The following is an 18,317-nucleotide window of genomic DNA, read 5'->3' as shown; positions in this document are numbered from 1 at the left end:
CTTCACAGGCTTTTACCAAATTTTTAATTTTTCACCAGAAATAAAATTAACCAGTTTGTGTAATTTCACCAGTCCATTCGGCCTCTTCGACGTCCTTGAACATTTTTAATACTTCCTTTTCGATATTGTTCTCAAAATATGTTAGGTGATTTTTTATTTCAGTTCTGTCGCTCTGACAATGAGTAATTTTAGGAATTGTTAAGTACTCGGATTTAAAAAAATATTTTTTATAATTAATTTCGTCCGACAAAAAGGGATAAAGCCCTGTCTTTTTAAATCCATTTTTTATAATTGTTTTAACTTCTAACACATTTATAGCTTTCTGCATAAGCTGAACAAATTTTTCTCGCTTAATACGTTCGCCGTTATTTTCTAGCCTTCATTGACGCACTACCTTTGCCCAGGATGTTTTCAAAGGATGAAAAAATGCGACATCTAATGGTTGTAATATATGCGTTGCATTTAAGTATAGAGCAATAAGCTCTATTTTTTTCTCTGTACAAAAATTACCTAACGCCATCGTTAGATGTGAAGTGTGTCCGTCTAAAAACAACACGACAGGGAACTTGATATTATTTTTTACTAGCCATAGGTAAAAAATATTCGCGATGTACTCATAAAACGTTTCTCCAGTCATCCATCCATTCTCGGAGTGTCCGATGCCCCAGTCTTTTGGCATGTTTGAGGCAATATCTTCGGAGATTCGTTTAAATGAAAAAATATCCATTGGTGGTGCGATTTTCCCTCTGGCATTCCCACAAAAAAGCGTAGTCAAGCATTCTTTTTCATCATTATTCATGAAATTATTAACTGTTTTGTCGCCTTTCTTGGCTAAAATTTAACTTTCTTTCGGACTCAAAAAGAAATCTGACTCATCGCAATTAAAAATACGAGAAGGAACAATATCAAGAAGCGACTTTGATTCCAGATAAAGTCGCACCTTATTAAACCATGCTCGTAATTTATTTTCTGTTACTGAAGCTCGACTGTGTGCCAAATTTTGCGACATTCGTTCAGTTAAGTTTTTGTTACGTGCTAGAAAGGTATTATACCACTGTTTCCCAGGACGATTACCTGTAAACGGCGTTTTTTTTTGTATATGCTTCAGCAGTAGTTGAACGCTGTCTAATAGTTGAACCCGTGATATCGGAAATCCATTTTCGTTCATATATTGTATAAAATTCAACGTACAAGTTTGCGTTTATATTCTTCGCCAAGTATACATTCCGGTCCACGTTTTTTTATAACAAGTTGCAATCTACCATGATTTTTGTACATTAACGTGGTTCTTGGATTATTGTACAGCTTTGACGAAGTGCTGACAGGCATTCCATTTTTTATTGCGTCTAAGGCCTCCATTCCAGTTATAATTTGTTGGCTTCTCCACTCGTCGACAGAGTAAACCTACTATAGGGTGTCCCAGTTGATGTAAAAAAGTTTTTAGTTGTAGATTGGGCTTCCGAAAATAAGTAGAAAAGTTCTATACGGATTTGTAAATTAAGCGTTAATAACCGAGAAAACATTATTTAAAGACTTGACGCCCTCCGTGCGAGCAAAAACGCACCGTTCGAAGTTACCGAGACGTTGGTGGACCTAGAGGTGTGGCTTATTATACTCTATTCACAAATATTTGGGTAATCTATGAATCTCTGTAAATAGAGATTCTGCCCAAGGCGATAAACACGCTAAGACCAATTTAGGTTTTACGACCACATTATTAGCCGAAATGAGCTGTCCACTTTCGGGTACGGACGGGTTATCTCATGGAATATGGGAAAAGATTTCTTCCTCCCAGATTCCCTTTTAATATTTTTGATTGGTGACGCCTCCGTTTACTATAGTATATTGTCTCAGTGCTCGTGGACCTTAGTTTTGATCAAAGTTTTATTAAAATAATGCTCACCGAGGAGGCGACTGCTCGAAAAACGACTCCAGACGTAACAAAAAAAAAAGAAAAAAAACGTCAAGTGAACGAACTGAATTACAAAGAAAAAAAAATAATATCAGAAAAAACGTCAACTAAGAGAGTGAATAATAACAAAAATAAAGAAAAAAAAATGTTTAAAAAAAACTTGACGCAGCGTTCAAAATATTTAAAAAAAAAAAAAAGAGAACGCAGCGAAAAGTTTGTTTTAAAAACTTTTTTTTTCTTTATTTTTGTTATTATTTACTTTTACTTGACGTTTTTTTCTGATATTATTATTATTATTATTAATTTTTTTTTTTTTGTAATTCAGTTCGTTCACTTGACGTTTTCTTTTCTTTTTTTTTTTAAAGTTTTTTTTTATTTATATATATTTGTATATATATAGTTATATTCTGTTATATTGTTGTAATGTCACTGTTATATAACTGTGTTTTCTGGGATGTATCATCGTAATACAACGATGATACACGGTAGAGTATATTGTCTTTGAATGTTTTTTAAATATTAATTCGGATTATATCAATATAAATATGAAATAGACTCATAAAAAACGGATCCACTTAGAATTTAATTGAAATGTGTATATGTAGTGTAACAAATGAGATAGGTAGGATTCTTCCACTCGATAATATTGCTTGAAGAAGTCATGTTTTCTCTATGATCTATAAACTAGAACATATAAAAATATATTTTTAGGTTGGAATATTATTCAAGAAAAGATGTGGCGTCTTAGCTAAAGCAGGACATATTACATCTGAGAAGAAATTTAGTTATGAAAATTATATGATTAAACGAACTTACCTGTAAGTGAAGTTCTATCATAATTGTATGAAGCGCCTCTTCCGAAAGATATAACATGTAGTAGTCCTTGCTTTCTGCCGAGTATACCACAAAGTTTAAAAATAGCGCGCAAAAAAAAAAACGCGCTATTCCGCCGACCTCCCACCACGGTGTCGTTGCATCCCGGTGTCGCTGTACCTCATTCGTTGAAAGATATATCGTAGCCACATAATAATCACGGGGTTCGAAGAAGTCGAACATGGGAAATGGGAGGGAAATTAATCTTTCGGAAGAGGCGCTTCATACAATTATGATAGAACTTCACCTACAGGTAAGTTCGTTTAATCATATAATTGTATTACGCGCCTCTTCTTCAAGATATAACATGTAGATGTTTAAAGATGGCTACGATTAAAACCGTGAAGCAAAATATTTATATTGCATAAAACCCACAAAATAAAATAAAATTACCAAAATATGTTCTAACATATGCCATATTAATATAATTCTTAATAAAATAAACGAAAATAAACGCACATAAACCAACGCTTTGTAAAACGAGAATTAACCGAGCCTACTAAGCCCTATCTTTTGACCAGATTGCTTCTCCAAAGGACTTTTGTCCTTGCAAAACTGGTCTGTCATAAAATTTTGCAAAGGTAACTGAATTTTCAGACCAACCGGCTGATTTTCTAATAACATCAATATTTACTCCTTTTCTTTTTGCAGCCGACGTCGCTGCATGTCTAATACTATGTGCCGAAAACAAATCGGTATCAATGCCACATTCTTTAAGAATGTCTTTTACCCAACGGCTTAAAGTTGGAGTAGACACTTTTTTGAAAGGTTTTCTAAAAGAAATAATTAATGATTTTGAATTACCTCTAATAATTCTCGTTTCTTCTAAATATTTCTAAAGAGTTATCGCTGGACAAACACTTACATCCTCTTTGAAAAACGGTAAACAAAGTAGCGGCTGTCTATTTCCCGGCTTCGAAGTTTTAATCCTATCCGGTATTCTAACATATATAGCATCTTCTCTCACTAAGATCTGATCAATATTAATTGATGCCAGAGTTTGAATCCTTTGCTCTGTGACTAGAGCTAATAACATAATTAACTTTTTGCTTAAGCATTCTAAAGGTACATTATCTGAACCTAAGTTTCTAAAATAACTTAAAACTAATTGCGGATCCCATGTCTCTGAGTATTTAGGCTTAGGTGGACGTAACATAGCAATACCTTTAAAAAATCTTTTAATTAGTTTGTTTTGTCCTATTTCCACACTAGAAATCAGCGAAATCGCCGAACGTAAGCTATTAAGCGTGCCGTAAGACGCCCCTTTTTCATATTCTTTTGATAAAAAACTAAGAACTTCCGAGATATTTGTACTAAATAAATTTAGCTTCTTCTCCAAACAAAAAAACCACCATTTTTTAAGGGCACCCTCATATTGCTTAAAAGAGGATTCACTTAACGAAGAGATCGCAATTGATAAAGAATCTTCTGGAAAGCCTTTTAATTTGAATGCTTCCCCGATAATATCCCGACCACCAGCGTAAGGGATTCGCTGAGAGGGTGAGGTTTTCTGTTAGGCAAAATTAAATTGTTAGAATTTGGTTTAAAAATTAGCAATTTTGAAATTAACATTGAGTTAAAACATGGAAACCAAGGTTGTGACACCCATTGAGGCACAACCACTATATCCTCAGCTTCGTCAGATCTAATCTTTTGCAACACCTTAGGTATCAGAATAAAGGGTGGAAAGGCGTAGAAGAAATCTTTTTTCCAACTAAAAGTGAACGCGTCTATTGTAACCGCGTTTGGATCTCTTGCCCACGAGACATAAACTGAACATTTTGAATTTGATCTCGAAGCAAATAGATCAATATTTGGCTGACCAAACTCTACAACAATTTTCTTAAAAATCTCGTTTGCTAGCTCAAATTCCGTTTCTCTGAAAGATCTTCTAGACTCAAAGTCTGCATCCTCATTCTCTTCAGACGGAATATACGACGCAAAGATGAAGAGCTCCCGTTCTTCACACCAAATCCAAATGATTTTACTAAGATCACTGAGTTTTTTAAATCTTATACCACCAATTCTATTTATGTAAGAAATGGCTGTGGTATTATCCAGCCTCAATAAAATGTTACTGTTCGTGAGATCTTTAGCAAAACATTTGAAACTAAAAAGAGCCGCCAACAGCTCCAAATAATTTATATGGTGAATCAATTCTGATTCTTTCCAAAAGCCATGGGCTTTATCATTCCCACAAGAACAGCCCCAACCTGTTAGAGATGCGTCCGAGAAAATAGTTAAGGAATAATTTCGGATTTCTAAACTTGAGATTCTATGTAATATGTTAGAATGCCACCAGCTTAAGTCTTCTTGAACATTATGATTTAGAAGCATATTTGAATCATAGTTTCCGTCTGAAGAAAGAAGGGCCAAATATCTTGATCATTCTAAAATTTTAATATGTGCCCAACCATATTTCATTGCTGGGCAACAAGACACCAAAACTCCTATCAAATGAGATAAATCTCTAATGCTGCATTTTCTTAATTTCATAAATTTAATGACTAAATTAAGCACCCTATGTCTTTATCGAGAGGTAATTCTAAAGTCATCTTCTGAGAGTTTATAACAAAGCCTAAAAATCCGCACGACTGGGATGGAATCCACAAACTTTTTTCCTCATTTACAATAAAACCTAATCTCTTTAACAAATTTGCAGATACATTTATATTTTCCAAACATTTAGAATAAGAATTACCAAGCAATAAAAGGTCATCTAAATAGATGACAGATATATAACCTAGGTTCCTAAGATAACTAATGACTGGCTTCATAATTTTAGTAAAAACAAAGGGTGCCGTATTAAGACCGAACGGTAAACAATTAAACTCATACAGTTTTCCTTTAAACGAAAGTCGCAAATATTTTCTATGGTCCTTGTTAACAGAAATCGTATAATAAACATCCTTCAAGTCCAATTTTCCCAAAAAACAGTTTTTTGAAACCAATTTACATGCAACTCTGTAATCTTTCATCTTAAAATGAACAAGCTTTATAAATTCATTCAGTTTTTTCAAATTCAAGATTAACCTACTTGAGCCATCCGGCTTAGGAATTAGGAATATATTGGACAAGAATTGACCTGCTTGTGATTGGCAAACACTGATTGCCCCTTTTGAAATTAATTTTTTTAATTGAGAATTTATTAAAGCTTTATCCGAAGAGGACCACGAAGAATCTTTCGGAATTACTATTTGCAAAATTGGTTTGTCAAAGAGAATTTTATACCCCTTAACCCAGTTAATGATTCTATAATCATCTGTTATCTTATACCAACTATCTAAAAAATATGTTAGTCTTCCCGCAATAATACCTACATCTCCTAATTTTTCTTTGCTTGCGATGTTGTCGTTTGTGACTGTGGTTTCTTGGGCTGATACGGCCTTCTGTTGGTTTGAGACTGAGCAAAACTTGACTGTCTGTACCCGCCCCACGTCCGGGATTTGAATGACTGACGTCGAGGCGGTGTTTTCAAGTTTTTTGACTTTTCACTTAATTTTGATTTTAAATCCTTTCCAGAACGTTCAATAGATTTAGCCGCCTTTAGTCGATCTCCTAATTTCTGACCAAATAACCATTCGTCCGCTTTGGCTTGTTCCAAAACTTCTTTTTGAGAACTGTTAATGGTTGTTAAAATAAGGCTTCTTCTTGTTAAAGTTTCGTCTCTCTGTAAGTCTGTTAATAATCTAGCCGCATCGCTTAATTTTTTAATTAGATTAATTTGAAATTGTTTTTCACTCTCTGTTGTATTATAGTTAATCAAATCACTTATAGCGATACCTAATAAAGATAAACTAGTAGTTATCTTTTTCTGTTTTTCTCGTTTAGCCGCTGATTCATTCAATGAAGCTTTAATTTCTTCATTGAGTTTTGGGGGATCCAAAAAGGTACAATTTTTCGGAGGAACGTGATCCTTAATAATTTTCTCCCTTTCCTCTTTAGGCAAACCATGTTTTAAAATGCCTTCTAAACGTATTGCAATACTATTGGGAATAGATGCAGAAAATTCCCTTTCAACTGCTACTTTGTTGCCTAGTGCTTCAAGAATGACACTATCAAGATCCTCTACTGGACCGTCTGGACTCTCTTTTTGAACAGCATCATTTACCTCAGGTTTATCTGGTACAGGTTTTTCATTTTGGATTGGAATTGGTGGATTATCCAAAACAGTTTCAGTCGGTAACGACGTGGTTCTTTCAGGAGACAAATGCTTGTCTGTCTGATCTTGAGGCACAATCTCCTCTAACACTAAATTTTCTTGAGACAGAAAATTTGAAGAACTAGCAAGAGATTCTAAAAGAATCTGTGGTCGATTCTCAGGACTAGACAGATGCGTACCTAACAAATATAGGTCTCTTTTTTAAAATTAATTTTTATCAAAAATTAATTAATTTTTATAAAAAATTTTTTTTTTTTTTTTATTAGATTTAGAATATATAAATTATATTTGAATGACGACAGGTTAGAGCCTGAGTACCGTCCAAGGTTAGAGCCTAGGACTTACACCCAATTATATGTTAACTAAGTAACATTCAGCTATGAGAAACACATTTCTCCTTCTGGTTAGAGCCCGAGGAACAGTCGTAGATTAGAGTCTACTCTGTGGCCAATATACTTATGATTGGATTAAAGAAAAAGTAATACACTTAAAGAATCTATGTTCTTCCTCCAACCTAACCTCCAAATTACACAAGAAATATGCGTGTCATACTTACTCGAATGTTTTCTCTTCCGATCTTCAAACCGCTTAAACTCTTTTCATAATTTTTTCATTTTCTTAGCCAATTAATTTTCTTTATCTTCCTCTTCTGAACTTGTAAAACCACGTTTTTTACTTTTTCTCATTTTTCCACGTGTGACTTGACTCAGCACAAAGAAAAGAATGAGGAACAGCGACACCGGGATGCAACGACACCGTGGTGGGAGGTCGGCGGAATGGCGCGTTTTTTTTTTGCGCGCTATCTTTAAACTTTGTGGCATACTCGGCAGAAAGCATACTACATGTTATATCTTGAAGAAGAGGCGCGTAATACAATTTTAGACATTTATTTTGACCATAATCGTATCATCGGAATACAACGATAATACAAGGTGGAGTACATTGTTTTAGAATATATATTGAATGTATTAATCTAATGTCTTATTGTTCATGTTTATTATAGATCAAATGTGGATTAATCATTACTGCAATATTTGTCTAGTTTAAAAATAAGATATTGTTACGCCGCTCCTCGATACTTTCGAGCTCCCCGCAGCGTCTGCGAGTTTCGGCCACTCTCACTCCCTCACACACACCCACGGAACTATTTCATACGAAAAAAACAAGACTCGTTACAAAAAGCACAACTCGGAAGCTTTATTTCTATAAGATTCAAGCGCGTCTGCCCTTGTCTGAATCACAAGGAAGACTGTCATACAGCTATTTACATGAAGAGAGTTGTCTGTTCCCTAGTGACGGAAAACAGACAGACATGCTCTCGATAACCCGGACTATCTTCAGACACCGTCTTCAGGCACGTTTGCCTTCACGATAATCCCGCGCGCCAAAACTCGGGAACGGGCGTAACAATATAGTGATTTAAAATAAAGCTAAAGATAAAATAATATTCTTTAATTAATTGACTGTTTAATTTATAATTGTTAAAGAATAAATAAAATGGAAACAATAAAAAAAAAAATTGAACAAGATTACAGCTTCGAAATTACTAACTTCAAAAGACGATATTGATTAAATTCAAAATTATGACTCCACTGTGTAAGTTAATTTAATTTATTTACAATTCAATATTCTATTTTCCTGTTATATAATAAAAATATTTTTATTTATCTTTCTTTTGTAATTAAGATATTTATATTTAATTTACCTGCCTAACAACATACTTGAGTATTTTGATTGCTCATTTAATCATTCTTTAATTTTTTCAGAAAAATAATTGAATTTATTAATGGAATGGAATCACCTCGTATTGTTGGTAATAACCAACAATATAAAATATTAAAATTTTTTTTTAATAATGGGACAGGTAGAAGTCGTTGCTTGGAACGATGAAATTGATAGAATTTTAACCCATGTTCGACCAAATTATGTAAAATTAAAAAAAATTAATTAAGAAAATTAATAAACAAATAACTATAAACAAAAAACAATTAATAATTAACAATTAACAATTAACAATACATAAAAAGTATTAAAAATTTTTATAAATGTATTTTTTTTATAAATATGTGGGTGCGGATTTGCCCGCACCTCGGCAGATGACGGTACCGGTATCACCTGCGGCCGGCCGTCGGCGCAAGCAATTGATAGTGCCGCGCACTATCTTCTCCCTTGCCTAGCAACAGCCCGGCTTGGCAACGGGACCCTGGACCTTATACCTTCTAGAAGCCTTTTCGTCAGCTTCCGCTGACGCAGCATTGCATCAGCTCGAATGATGCACCGGGAAGTCCCGTCTTTAACAAAGGGCTGATAAGCCACAAAGAGACTTCCTCTCGCGCTTCCTTGCTGGCGACGCGTCGGAGCGTCAGTCCAGCACTCAAAGTCGTTCCGCGCGCACGCGACGGTTTTCAATTAGTTTTGTATCGAGTCTTCGTATTCCTTTTTACTTTGTCATCTTCTTGTTCCCTTTTGTATTGGTTTTGAATTACATTTTATTAACTTTATTTTCTCTTGGGTTTCGCTATACATCCTGCGCGTTTCCTATCCCGCGAATTAGTGAATAGCCTAAAAATATAAAGATAATTAATTTAAATTGTGTCCAAGCAAGACCGTTGAAAGTGATTGCTTTTAATAACGAAACAAATTTTGAATTATTAATTAGAAATCATACTCAAATTAATAATTTAGGAGAATACAGATCCATACAAAATTTTTATGATAAAAGAATGAAAAATACTCTTTTGAAATGCGCGCTATGGCGTGCGGCGCTACAGTCGACCAAGAACCAATCTGAGCTCTTCCTACGGAGTAACTTCTCTATTAGTGGTAGACAGACGAGCCAAAGCTGCGATTGGCCGGAAGGTACAAGAGAGAGATGAGTGATATAGCCGCATGTATTTTGAGAGTGGGCAGTTGAGGAGTAGTTAAGTTGTAGCAGCTGTGCACTGTAAACCGTCTGCGAAAAAAAGTTAATAAAAGAAGTCTGACGGTGTGACTTTAAACTGGCTGCTTTCCTTTTAGTAGACACAGTCGACACAAGTGTCATTCTGTCTTTTTTTGTATTGACAGAATAACGAAAACAGAACGACATTTGTGTTGGCTGTATCTACTAAAAAGAAAGCGTACACTATTTCCCTAGTACATCCTTAGTTAACAACTCCCGTTGCCCGTTAATACCAGACCGTTGTTCGACTCAATTTATAAATGAGCGAATATTAATTTACCCGGCAAGAATGGTTTGTGGCGCTGAACGGTCATTGGCCGATGCGAGCGCCGTCTGCATGCGGGGACTGGTACGTGCCGGCCGACAGGCAGTGACGAGTTCTAGTTTGCGACTAGTTGTGAGTACATGCAGCAGCAGTAATAAAAAATTTCGGGAAGATTCTGGAAAGCAGGTGGTGACGAAGATTTGCACGTCAAGGAAAAGACTGCAAGGAAGGGAGACGAAGGAAGCTTCGTAGAGGAAGATAGCCGCGAGGAGCTTGACTGCTCGAGCTGAGGAATAGGTAAGAAGGCTACGTGCGGAACATACCTACAACATGGCGGTCCGGCACGTGGCAGCCCGCACATAAGCGACGATGGCACCTCTTGGTGAACTCGTCCTGCCCGATCAGCGGGGTCTCTACGAGCCTGTACAGACCGGACGAAGGCTCGGTACGCCAGTAAAACGGGGCTACTGAATAGCGGTCAGAATGTCATGCCGCGTTATGAGCACGCGTGCAGGCGCTGTCGTTTCGAGACCGCACATGGTCGTTGTACGAAGTTGTGAGACTAATTATTTATTTGTTTGTACCTTTATTTTGTCGAAGGCTTTTCCTTTCTCCCACGCAGGGGGAGGGTTTTTATGCCTATAATATATCTAGTTAATTTTAATTAATGTGTTTTTCTATCTCCCCCTCCAAGTCCATATTCCGCCATTCGCCGGGTTACAACGAATCAGTCATTTCATCCATTAATATTATATAAAGTCGGTATTCACTGAAAAGTACAGTTCAACCGTACTTCGGCTAATTTCTTACAATGATAATCCGATACTAATAAAAATGACCGAAATATACAGGGTGTCTCGCCTCAAGTGTACACCACCGCGGATTTAGAAAGATATTGGAAATATAAGTAAAAAAGTTTTATATTATTTTGAAAAATTCTCAACCGTTGTTGAGAAAAAAATTAAAATGAATAAAATGTATAGGCGTAAAAGCGACAAGGAAGCTGCACGTGAGTGAGGGCGACAGACGAATGGTTAGGAATGGCGCCGTCGCCTGTCGTACTCACTCACGCGAAGCTTCCTTGTCGCTGTTACTCTTATACATTTTATATATTTTAATTTTTTTTAATAACGGCTGAGAATTTTCTAAAATGGTATAGGACTTTTTTACTTATATTTTAAATATCTTTCTAAATCCGCGGTGGTGTACACTTGAGACGAGACACCCTGTATAATATATCGCAACGCGTGAGTACGTTCCTATATATTTTATTAATGTATAAAATGTCTTATAATAAATAATCTTTTTTTAAAGAAATAAAAAAAGCAAATTAAGACAAATAAGAATATCCTATGTTATTATTGTTACACCGTGGTACGGTGCGGTTGTGGGTCCGTTCGCCGGAACGTTACCACACCAGCAGAAGCCGGGTGTAGATAAATAAAAGTCTTCTCTTATAACTTCGTTGCACACTTTATTCTTCCTGGTTTATATTACAGCAGATACGCGTCGCGTGACGTCTGATAGGAATGCCCGCGACGGCTTCCGAGCCGTCGCTCTATACTCCGCCGAGTTGCAACCTCAGCAAGTTTCGGCCACGGTAGTTGACCGGAGAGGTTCATCAACCGTACGAACTTATTTTAATCGTTGCGTATAAGTTCATCGCCCTATTTCGACATCGGGCGATAATCCCAAAGTTCTTGCCCGATTGCGAAAGTGCAGGGCGTTTTTTGGAAATGGTTTGCAACTAGAGCGCATTCTTCAGAATGCTGCTCAGGTTACAACATTATGTATTTTTCACAATAATAATTAAAATATAAATAATTAATAACTTGAGACATAACATTTGGAAAAAGGTGATGTGTTCCTATTATGTTACTTACCCAATTTACGTTATGGAACAGTATTTTGATGATGAAATGAATGAATATGTGCAAATAAAATAAATAAACAAGTTAATTATCTGGATAATCTAACCTATATATCTTCGTACGTTTTACCTACAAAGTATTGGATCAATTCATATTTCGACTAATTGTAAGAACACACCACTTTCTTAAAAAAAAAAACGTTTATTAAATTGTTTTTTGTCAAATTTCAACTTTCTAAATAAAGTTTTCTTCTGTATTGTCACATATATAAAATAAATTCTAATTTTTTATTTAAAGTTCTAGATTGTTTTATATACCAATTTTGCGGCTAATTTTCGGTAACGGATGGATGATATTATGCAGTTTAGTAATAAAGATTATTTTGATAAAGATATGCATAAGGGAGATCGCATAAAAATAATTAGACTAATACAAACAATAGGTAAAAAAAAATTATATTAAGTGTACTAATAAGTTTCCGCTGTTTGATCAAAATTGGCGCCATCAGTAAGTTACGGTTAAAATTGTTATTTAAAATGTCGTTGTCGTAAGGTTGAACACCTGTTAACAAGTTAACCTTGACATATTAGTAAATTTTTATCAAAATAGTATATCTTTTTGTGTGCGAAAATGTTAAGTTTTGAACCAAATAAGCGTCGATTGCGGAAACTATTAATTTATTTCTTTATGTTTTGTTCAATGTCAATGGGTTAATATTCACATTGTCTTTTATTGATAACGAAAATACACTAATGTTTTATGTATCAAGCACACACGCACCTTTGTCGCTTTTTTAAGATCTCTACACACGACAACGCCTGAGAAAAATTAGTTTCTGAGTCGCGACAAGTTAATCTCCGTCGAAAAGACGGCTTCCTGGGTCGCGGTTGAACCTACGACTTCGTCTCAGGAAGATCGCTTTCTTTCGCAAGTATCGCACGCCTTTTCTCATGTTCGCTCGACTTGACTAGCTTCGAAGCTCGCATTCGACTGACTTCTCAAAATCTGTCGCTATGCTTCGGGTACGCAAAACCGGGAAGAGACGCTGTGATTGGTCGAAATAAGATTACGACATCCCTTTTGATTGGATATCGGCGACTTATTGAAGCTTAAGAAGTTTGCGGCTATCGTAGATAACATCTTGCGCTTTAGCCGACTCGTTAAAACCAAAATATCTTTCTTAAGCGGCGAACCTTTAGAAGTGCGGCGTCGTTTTTACTTATCTATACAAGTCGTGCACGACAATGCATACGCATACATGTATATGTTTAAGACGCTACGGAACATCCTCCCCCGTTGGTAGGGCACCGACAACCATACGCGTATGATGGTGTCGATGGGATGTTTAATCGCATTATACATAGTTCTGCGTTGCATATAATTATTATTATTATTCTACGCTTGACATAAGTACGTATTTAACATAGATATAAATTATAATATTGTTGAACTATTGTTCAGTAGGCAATGAACAAAGATATTTGACTGCTCGTTTGAGCTCTCCATGAGCTGTTTTAACTGTCGCAGCGCGTACAGTTCCGTCTTCCCCTGGATGGATCGAGGTAATACGGCCTAATAACCATTGCGTACAAGACATGTTTTTGTCTTTAATTAGTACGATCGCGTCGACTTTCACCTTAGGCCCGTCTTTGATCTATTTAGTTCGTTTCTGTAATTCGTTTAAGTATTCTACGCTCCAGCGCTTCCAGAAGTCTTGTCTGACCTTACTAATGTGCTGCCAAACGGATAGTCAATTATCTGGAACTGACGATAATTGCGCTTCCGGTAAAGATGTGATAGGTTTTCCGATAAGGTAGTGAGCGGGAGTCAAAGCAAGTGCATCGTTAGGGTCGGAAGAAATACAGGTTATAGGTCGGAAATTTAAAATACCCTCGATTTCGGCCGTAAATGCATTCAACTCTTCAAATGTGAAAAGAGAATCACCTATTACTCGTTTGTAATGGTGTTTAAACAATTTGACCGACGACTCCCATAATCCACCGAAATGTGGAGCCGCAGGAGGGATGAAGTGCCATGTTATTCGCTTTTCGATAGCATAGTTAAATATTGAATCTTTGTGTTCGTCGGAATTTAGTAGCGCGTACAAAGCTTTCATTTCATTATTCGCGCCTACGAAATTTGATCCGTTGTCGGAATATACATTGCTAGGAACACCACGTCTGGCTGAAAATCGTCTGAACGCCGCTAAAAATCCATCGGTGGATAAGTCGCTCAAAAACTCGAGATGTATGGCCTTAACGACCATGCAAACAAATACGCTCACGTACACCTTTATCCGAGACCGATTTCTATATTTTTTTTCTTTAATATAAAAGGGCCCACAAAAGTCAATTCCAGTGTTATCGAAAGGAATCGCTTCCCGTACACGAGATGATGGAAGATTGCCCATTTTGTATGGAATCGTATCTGGAGTAAATCGCCGACACTGTAAGCATGAGCGTATTATTCTTTTAACTTGGTTACGGCCGTCTAAAAGCCAGAATTTGCGACGTAAAATATAAAGCGTCGTCTGAATCCCAGTATGGAAGTGATTCTCGTGAATTTCGCGAATAATTTTGTCCGTCAGTTGATGCTGACTAGGAAGCAAGATCGGATGTTTTTGCGAAAACGTTAATTTAGATGCCTGTAACCGTCCGCCGACACGCAACAAACCTTTATCGTCTAAGAATGGGTTGAGATATACTAATTTTCCAGAATAAGACGTGCGATTGTCTTTAATAATTTTGATATCTTTGTGAAAGTAAGAAGATTGCATTATTTTCAAAATATGTTCCTCAGCTTCGATCACTTCATTTGACGATAACGGACCGGAAAATCTCTTACGAGTTTTGAAGCGGCGACAATAAGCAATGATACGGGATAATTTTGAGAATGAGGAATAATTTTTGAAAAATTCGGGTTCGTCAAGCGTAATAAGTAAACAGCTATTTGTTTTCATTTCAGGTATTGTGGTAATTGGTATTGTTTCATTGTGCCATTCAGATTCATTTTTTAGTAGCCACGCGGGTTCTTCAGGCCATAATTTATTGTTTATGAACTGACGTGGCAATTGACCTAGAAAGAGCATCGGCCGGATTATCCGATGTGCGAATGTGACGCCATTCTATTAAATTAGTGATTTCGGATATTTCAGCGACACGGTTCGCGACATACGTTTTTAATAAGTGTGGAGATGTTTTTAACCAATGCAAGACGATGGTCGAGTCACACCAAAAAATGATTTTATTAGGATTAAAATTGATCGTTTTAATAGTCTCGGAGTACAATCTTGTCATCAATAATGCATAACTCTAAACGGGGTATGGTTGAAGTCTTTAACGGAGCAACGCGAGATTTTGAACAAAATAGTTTAATAAAAACTTCACCGTTATTTGCTGTAGACCGCACGTATAAACATGCGCCGTAACCGTTGTTACTCGCGTCACAAAAGCCATGAATTTGAACATCGTTATATTCTTTGCATATAACCCGACGATCGAACAATATGCAACAAATGTTTTTTAGTTGATGACAAAATTCCGACCATTGTGTGTGGATACTCTGCGGTAGAGATTCATCCCAGTTTATTTCTGCTCTCCATATGTCTTGCATTAATCGTTTAGCAAAAAACACTATAGGACCTATCAATCCTATCGGATCAAAGATTCTCGCTATTTCCGATAAAACCTTTCGTTTCGTTATCGTTCCTGAAATTTCCTTAATATGTGTCGTATAGCAAATTTTATCGTCTCGCGTATTCCAAGTAACTCCTAGCGTTTTTAAAGATCGATCATTATCTAGAATTAAATTCATATGTACCGCTTCAATAGCTAAGTCGCTAATAATATGCAGATCGTTAGACGCCCATTGGCGTATAGTGAAACCACCTCGACTTAACACTGCAATTATTTCGTTCCTAATTGCGCGTGCTTCGTCGACTGTGTCGGCACCTGATAATAAATCATCGACGTACATATGATGTTTTAATACATTCGATGCTCTCGGAAACGATTGAACTTCGTCATCGGCAAGTTTGTGCAACGTACGGATCTGATACGTGAAAAGAAGACAATCACGTATCGAAATCTTTGTGGCAAAAATGAAACGAATGCGCTCGCGATTGTCTCCTTCTGAATTGACTCAGATTACATCTTTACAAACACCGTTGCCGCCGCGGCCGGCCCCTAAGTTGCTTAGAGCTCATTCGCCGAACCCGATCGCCAATCATTATTATTCGATTCGGCTACTGTCTGCAGAAAACTAAACATTGCCATCGCCGCGCCCATCCCATAGATTTCTTAGCGTTTATTCGCCGAGACATTATAATTTTTATAAAATTAACAATTACGAATTTTGCAAAATTGTACAGGACTTTTCGTCTTAAATTATTATTGTCTACCCAAAAATTTCGGGAGTGACAAAACGAACCGCACACCCTGTATATACAGGGTGTTCTGCGAATTGCGGAAAATCTCTTAGGTGCAGGTAGACATTAAGAATATATTTAGAAAAATTTGTATAAATGTTAAGATCGCGAATTCAACAAATTAGTGCTAAATTTTTCTAAATATGTTTTTAATGTCTACCTACACCCGAGAGATTTTCCGCAGATCGCGGGACACCCTGTATACAAAGTGTCCCAAACATAACGAAGGATACTAAAAGGATAGATAGAATTGATTGAGACAAGTAGAAAAGTCCTGTACCATTTTGCAAAATGCTCAACCGTTATTGAGAAAAAAATTAATTTGTCTAGCGCAAGAGCGACAAGGAAGCTGCGCGTGAGTAAGCGCAACAGGCGAATGGTTAGGAATGGCGCCGTCGCCTGTCGCGCTCACTCACGCGCAGCTTCCTTGTCGCTCTTGCGCTAAACAAATTAATTTTTTTCTTAATAACAGTTAAGAATTTTACAAAGTGGTGTGGGACTTTCTTATTTGTCTACCCGAGTTCTATCTATTTCTAACGGATTCGACACATGGGCTGATACACCTTGTATATACAGGGTGTCTCATACCTTATGACGCACCCTGGTAAATTTTTTTTTTTGGAGAAATTTTTAGGAGAAACATTTGGAGAAATAGGTAGGTCCAATTATTAGGAACAAGAAAGTCCCATACCATTTTTTAATTTGGGCGTTTATTTGCGAGATATCAACAATTATATTCGACCGAGTGTGAGACTATGCGACGACGCGCGAGAGAGCAGTACGGCGATACGGGAGGCGTGGTAAGCGACGTTACGCGAGCGAGACGATGCGTCATCGCATCGTCTCGCTCTCGGTCAAATATAATTGTTGATATCTCATAAATAAACGCCCAAATTAAAAAATAGTATGGGATTTTCTTGTTCCTAACAATTGGACCTACTTATTTCTCCAGGGTGCGTCATAAGGTATAAGACACCCTGTATAAAATACTCCGCATACAATTCTGAAGTTTCTTTTGCTCTTACTTTTATTAGAGAGAGAGAGAGAGAGAGAGAGAGAGAGAGAGAGAGAGAGAGAGAGAGAGAGAGAGAGAGAGAGAGAGAGAGAGAGAGAGAGAGAGAGAGAGAGAGAGAGAGAGAGAGAGAGAGAGAGAGAGAGAGAGAGAGAGAGAGAGAGAGAGAGAGAGAGAGAGAGAGAGAGAGAGAGAGAGAGAGAGAGAGAGAGAGAGAGAGAGAGAGAGAGAGAGAGAGAGAGAGAGAGAGAGAGAGAGAGAGAGAGAGAGAGAGAGAGAGAGAGAGAGAGAGAGAGAGAGAGAGAGAGAGAGAGAGAGAGAGAGAGAGAGAGAGAGAGAGAGAGAGAGAGAGAGAGAGAGAGAGAGAGAGAGAGAGAGAGAGAGAGAGAGAGAGAGAGAGAGAGAGAGAGAGAGAGAGAGAGAGAGAGAGAGAGAGAGAGAGAGAGAGAGAGAGAGAGAGAGAGAGAGAGAGAGAGAGAGAGAGAGAGAGAGAGAGAGAGAGAGAGAGAGAGAGAGAGAGAGAGAGAGAGAGAGAGAGAGAGAGAGAGAGAGAGAGAGAGAGAGAGAGAGAGAGAGAGAGAGAGAGAGAGAGAGAGAGAGAGAGAGAGAGAGAGAGAGAGAGAGAGAGAGAGAGAGAGAGAGAGAGAGAGAGAGAGAGAGAGAGAGAGAGAGAGAGAGAGAGAGAGAGAGAGAGAGAGAGAGAGAGAGAGAGAGAGAGAGAGAGAGAGAGAGAGAGAGAGAGAGAGAGAGAGAGAGAGAGAGAGAGAGAGAGAGAGAGAGAGAGAGAGAGAGAGAGAGAGAGAGAGAGAGAGAGAGAGAGAGAGAGAGAGAGAGAGAGAGAGAGAGAGAGAGAGA

The 18,317-nt window shown here is 37.2% G+C and overlaps 3 protein-coding genes across 3 annotated transcripts; all 3 read right to left on the bottom strand.

Moving 5' to 3' along the window:
• Positions 1 to 2,335: 2,335 nt before the first annotated feature.
• On the bottom strand, positions 2,336 to 7,148 carry LOC139112688 (uncharacterized; the record flags this gene model as incomplete). The annotated part of the gene is made up of 1 exon (XM_070673761.1): positions 2,336 to 7,148. A coding segment is annotated over one exon (1,038 nt), but the record flags the coding sequence as incomplete, so codon positions are not given.
• On the bottom strand, positions 3,285 to 5,122 carry LOC139112689 (uncharacterized). The gene is made up of 3 exons (XM_070673762.1): positions 4,391 to 5,122; positions 3,667 to 4,295; positions 3,285 to 3,558 (listed from the first exon to the last, which is right to left on the bottom strand). The coding sequence occupies exons 1-3, from the start codon at positions 5,120 to 5,122 to the stop codon at positions 3,285 to 3,287; spliced, it is 1,635 nt and encodes a 544-aa protein (XP_070529863.1).
• Positions 7,149 to 13,774: 6,626 nt separating the features above from the next.
• On the bottom strand, positions 13,775 to 16,310 carry LOC139112687 (uncharacterized). The gene is made up of 3 exons (XM_070673759.1): positions 16,272 to 16,310; positions 15,585 to 16,074; positions 13,775 to 15,099 (listed from the first exon to the last, which is right to left on the bottom strand). The coding sequence occupies exons 1-3, from the start codon at positions 16,308 to 16,310 to the stop codon at positions 13,775 to 13,777; spliced, it is 1,854 nt and encodes a 617-aa protein (XP_070529860.1).
• Between the last annotated feature and the right edge of the window lie 2,007 nt (positions 16,311 to 18,317).

The sequence above is a fragment of the Cardiocondyla obscurior genome, unplaced genomic scaffold, assembly GCF_019399895.1.
Source record: "Cardiocondyla obscurior isolate alpha-2009 unplaced genomic scaffold, Cobs3.1 scaffold41_0_353218, whole genome shotgun sequence".
Classification (NCBI taxonomy): Eukaryota; Metazoa; Arthropoda; class Insecta; order Hymenoptera; family Formicidae; genus Cardiocondyla; species Cardiocondyla obscurior.
This window is presented reverse-complemented; position numbering and strand designations above follow the sequence as displayed.

What these genes read in the sequence shown, in the direction of transcription:
- LOC139112689 (XM_070673762.1), bottom strand. Translation starts at nt 5,122, where the DNA reads ATGCTTCTAAATCATAATGTTCAAGAAGACTTAAGCTGGTGGCATTCT. An exon ending in TAGTGGTTGTGCCTCAATGG is followed by an intron (nt 4,296 to 4,390) that starts GTGTCACAACCT and finishes TTTGCCTAACAG; the next exon opens with AAAACCTCACCCTCTCAGCG. An exon ending in CAGCCGCTACTTTGTTTACC is followed by an intron (nt 3,559 to 3,666) that starts GTTTTTCAAAGA and finishes TATTTCTTTTAG; the next exon opens with AAAACCTTTCAAAAAAGTGT.
- LOC139112687 (XM_070673759.1), bottom strand. Translation starts at nt 16,310, where the DNA reads ATGGGCGCGGCGATGGCAATGTTTAGTTTTCTGCAGACA. An exon ending in TGTTTAGTTTTCTGCAGACA is followed by an intron (nt 16,075 to 16,271) that starts GTAGCCGAATCG and finishes TTCACGTATCAG; the next exon opens with ATCCGTACGTTGCACAAACT. An exon ending in GGATGAATCTCTACCGCAGA is followed by an intron (nt 15,100 to 15,584) that starts GTATCCACACAC and finishes TGCTCTTTCTAG; the next exon opens with GTCAATTGCCACGTCAGTTC.